This window comes from Teleopsis dalmanni, chromosome 1 (assembly GCF_002237135.1).
Source record: "Teleopsis dalmanni isolate 2A chromosome 1, ASM223713v2, whole genome shotgun sequence".
In the NCBI taxonomy this organism is placed as follows: Eukaryota; Metazoa; Arthropoda; class Insecta; order Diptera; family Diopsidae; genus Teleopsis; species Teleopsis dalmanni.
The window spans coordinates 130603352-130607730 of record NC_051846.1 but is presented as its reverse complement, the minus strand read 5'-3'; the positions used below and the strand labels follow the sequence as shown (position 1 = coordinate 130607730).

The 4379-nt window shown below is 33.8% G+C and overlaps 1 protein-coding gene across 1 annotated transcript; it reads left to right on the top strand.

The window, feature by feature from the left end:
* Positions 1-1772: 1772 nt before the first annotated feature.
* Positions 1773-4096, top strand: LOC119666119 (uncharacterized protein K02A2.6-like). The gene is made up of 2 exons (XM_038075398.1): positions 1773-2809; positions 2869-4096. The coding sequence occupies exons 1-2, from the start codon at positions 1773-1775 to the stop codon at positions 4094-4096; spliced, it is 2265 nt and encodes a 754-aa protein (XP_037931326.1).
* Positions 4097-4379: the final 283 nt, after the last annotated feature.

Sequence of the window (4379 nt, the reverse complement as noted above, 5' to 3'; positions counted from 1 at the left end):
CATGGTTACACTTCCTCCCTTAGTTATCGAAGGACGTCTATTTTCAATGACTCCCGGTGATGAGCTTCTGATATGTAGTTTAGCGAGTTCCTGTAGCCGGGCGGTATCTTTCTCAGCTGCCTCTGAATCCATGAAAGTTGAAAGTTTTTTCCGAAGTTCCTCCAGTGAACCACTTGGATCTAATCCGAATTCGTCTGCGTAACTCACCAGTTCCTCCTTTTTAGCGAAGTAAATCCAAGATTTGCCTCCTGATGTTAGTCGTTTTGCGCTTGTCGAAGCGACTGCTGTTTTACGGCCTGCTTGTCCTGTCACTTCCTTGATTCCTGATGGTACCACCGTTGGTTTGTCTTCCATACTCAACTAAAGATGTTGGTCAGTTTTGTTCCCACTGTCCCTGCTCGGGCGCCAATTGTAACGAACCTTTCTGGCCGGGGTTTTGCTCGCCGGATTCCAGGTTCAGTCCTACAATAAATTTGTTTGTTAGGAACAGTGGAACGTGTGAATACACGGTGGATGGTGACGTTGGTGCGGTGATGTGGTTTGAAGAAATGTGAATTTCTTCTTTTTAACAATGTATTTGGCGTAGAAATATTACTTTCGACGCCCCTGAAGAAAAGGTTTGAAGAAATGTGAATTTCTTCTTTAAAACCAATGTATTTGGCGTAGAAATATTACTTTCGACGCCCCTAAAGAAAAAAAGGTATGAAGAAATGTGAATTTATTCTTTAAAAACAATGTATTTGGCGTAGAAATATTACTTTCGACGCCCCTGAAGAAAAAAGGTTTGAAGAAATGTGAATTTCTTCTTTAAAAAACAATGTATTTGGCGTAGAAATATTATTTTCGACGCCCCTGAAGGAAAAAGGTTTGAAGAAATGTGAATTTCTTCTTTAAAACATATATTTGGTATGGGTGATAATGTTCATGGGTTATTATCACCTTACCGAGTAATTGATTAACGAAATAGGGTTTCGTTATAGGTAATGAGTAATAGAAATTTATATTTCTATTACTAACGAAATGTTAATTTCGTTTGATAATGAATTTTAATAGAAATGTGAATTTCTATTAAATTAAAAAAAAATTAATAAAAAAAGAAATCGAGATGTAAATTTCGATTTGTGGTGCTTTCAGCATGTGTACTATGGAACAACCTGTTCGCAGCTCGATGTCTTGCTGAATCTCCGTCTACTGCTTTTGCTTCGCCTTTTATACCTGCGATGTGCGAAGCAAACAGTATATTTGTTCTTGTAATTGCAACGGTGCGTTGTTTACAAGTTTTTCTATTGTTTTTGATGTGTGTTGTTTTTTTTTTTATTTTATATATTTTGTTTTGTATTATTGTGTAGTAAAATTTATGAGTGTAAATTTTATGTTACACTTCCCCGGTTTTCCCATCGAATTGAAGGACTCTGATTACTTCGTAGAATAATTCCGTGTTCGTTTCCTTGGATTTTTGAAAATTTTAAAGAACTTGTCTTGGACTATGATGTTATGATTGTCATCTTTTTGTTTAAGTATACCTAAACGTCTTAATTGTTGCTGGCGATTGTGACTACTATTTGGAATCTCAGTCTCGACGAAACATTGTCTTACTAGCGTTGGTGACTTGGTTCCTGTTGTATAATTAAGTAGTATAATTACAACTCTGTAATTATTAGTTGTAATACATATTGAATAAATAGAGAGTCAGTCGAAGTCAGGCTGTCATAAGGTAAAGACCTATTGTTTTACTTAGATATATAAACACAGTTGGTTATATAAAATATAACATGGGGTCAGGTGATGAAAAAGAAATAGAAAAAGAAATTAAACATAATAAAATGAGTGGAAATAGTCAAATTTTTGCTACAACGCTACCGCCGTTAAATATAAGGTCAACTAATCTGGCTCAAGAATGGAAAAGTTGGAGCAAGCAGTTCTATATTTTTATGCTTGCAACGAATTTAGAAGAACAACAAGAACGTCGCAAAGTTGCACTTTTACTGCACCACTTGGGGGCAGATTGTTTTGAAATTTTTAATTCATTTAACATGGATATAGAAGAAGTAAAATTAGAAAATGTGTTAAAAAAGTTCTGTGAATACTTTATTCCAAAAGCTAACGTGGCTATGGAACGGTACAAATTCTTTACGCGTCAACAGAACTCAGAAGAAACTATAAGCGAATACGCAACAGCGCTACAAAACTTGAGCACTACATGTGAGTTTAAAGATCTGCGTGAAGATTTGGTTAGAGATATATTTATTTGTGGCTTATCCCTCAACTTTAAACATATCAAAGAACGTCTTTTGAGTGAAGGTGATATTAAATGGGGTAAAGCGTTGGAAATAGCAAAAAATATTGAAATTGCACGACAAAATGCAACAACAATACTGAAAACAGTAAATGAAAACGTGGTTGCTGGGCTAAAAAAACAACGGATTGCAAGACCCGTTTCGGTACAACAAAAACATAGTAAAAAAGAGTGTAAAAAGTGTGGCCAATTACATAAATTCAAATGTCCGGCCGATGGAGTGATTTGTCATATATGTAAAAAGCCAAATCACTATGCAAAAATGTGCTTTAGTCGTTCATCAGTACAGCAGCAGCAGCAGCAGCAACAACAACAGTACCGTAAAAGCCGATATATAAAAAACGTGTCTGAAGAAACAAAATTATTTGATGACGATTTATTTGTTGGAACAATAAGCAAAAACTTAAACAAGTTTTTTACACAAAATAAATCATGGAATGTTGATGTCAATATAGAAGGCGTAAAAGTGAACTGCCAGGTAGATTCTGGAGCGGAAACAAACTTATATTGTCGGTATATACTTTTAATACAATTAATAATATTAAATTAGAAAAAAATTTTAATAATATTAGAACTTTTAGTGGTGAAAAATTACCTATTATAGGAAAAGTTCATGTGGATTTGTTATTTAACAATATTAGACAAAAGGCTATTTTTCATGTGGTCAATATGCAGTGTAATAATGTTCTGGGTCTGGACTTAGCAGTTGAGTTAAATCTAATTAAAATAGTAAACGCAGTAAGTTGTAATAATAAAGTAGAAATAAACAATTGTAACGAATTAGACATTTTTGGTAAATATTCAGACGTGTTCAATGGTCTTGGTCAGCTCAAAAATAAGTGTAAATTGGAAATCAGAGACAATAGTACACCAGTTGTTGATGTACAACGTAGAGTGCCCTTTAGTCTACTTGAACCACTTAAAAAAGAGTTACAAAGAATGAAGGAATTAGAAGTTATAACTGAAGTTACTGAACCAACTGAGTGGGTCAGTTCAATAGTGATAGTTACTAAGCAAAATGGCAATATCCGTTTATGCTTAGATCCTCGTAATTTAAATAAAGCTATTGTGAGGCCAAGATTTTCATTTCCTAATTTAGATGAGTGTAGGTCGCAGATGGCTGGTTCAAAAGTTTTCAGTTCTCTGGACGCAAGTTCAGGATTCTGGATGGTGCCCTTGGATGAAAATTCTTCAAAGTTGTGTACTTTCAACACTCCTTTTGGCCGATTTAGATTTTTACGTCTACCATTTGGTATCAACGCAGCACCAGAAATATTCCATGGAGAAATGGTTCGTCTTTTTGGTGATATTAAATTAGTTATAATTTATTTAGATGATTTCCTTATTTATGCGAAATCAATAAAAGAGCATAATGATATTTTGTATAAGGTCTTGAAGAGAGCAACAGAAATAGGTCATCGTTTCAACAAAAGTAAATCAAAACTTTTTCAAACTAATATAAAATTCATTGGACATATTTTCAATGAAGATGGTATTAAACCAGACACTGATAAAATAAGAGCAATTACGGAATTTCCTACACCCGCTAATAGCGAAGATCTCCAACGTTTTCTAGGTATGATTAATTATTTAGGTTCATTTATTCAGAATTTGTCAACAAAAAACTTTCATCTTAGAAATTTATTAAAAAAAGATGTTATTTGGGACTGGGGTAAAGCTCAAGAGGAAGCATTTAATAATTTAAAAAAAGAAATCACAAAAGCTCCAGTTTTAACATATTTTGATGTTACTGTCAGCAGACGCATCAAAGGTAGCTATGGGGGCTGTAATTATGCATGAAAGAAATTCAATTGCTTATGCATCTACGTCTTTAACGGAGTGCTAGATAAATTATGCGCAAATAGAAAAGGAATTATTTGCTATTCTTTTTGGTTGCACTCGATTTCATCAATATGTGTACGGTCACAATATTATTGTAGAAACCGACCATAAACCATTAGTATCTCTCTTTAATAAACCTCTACATCAAATACCTTCAAGACTGCAAAGATTTATGCTTAGATTACTAGCATATGATTTAACAGTAATTAATAAACCAGGAAAACATTTATATGTCGCTGAT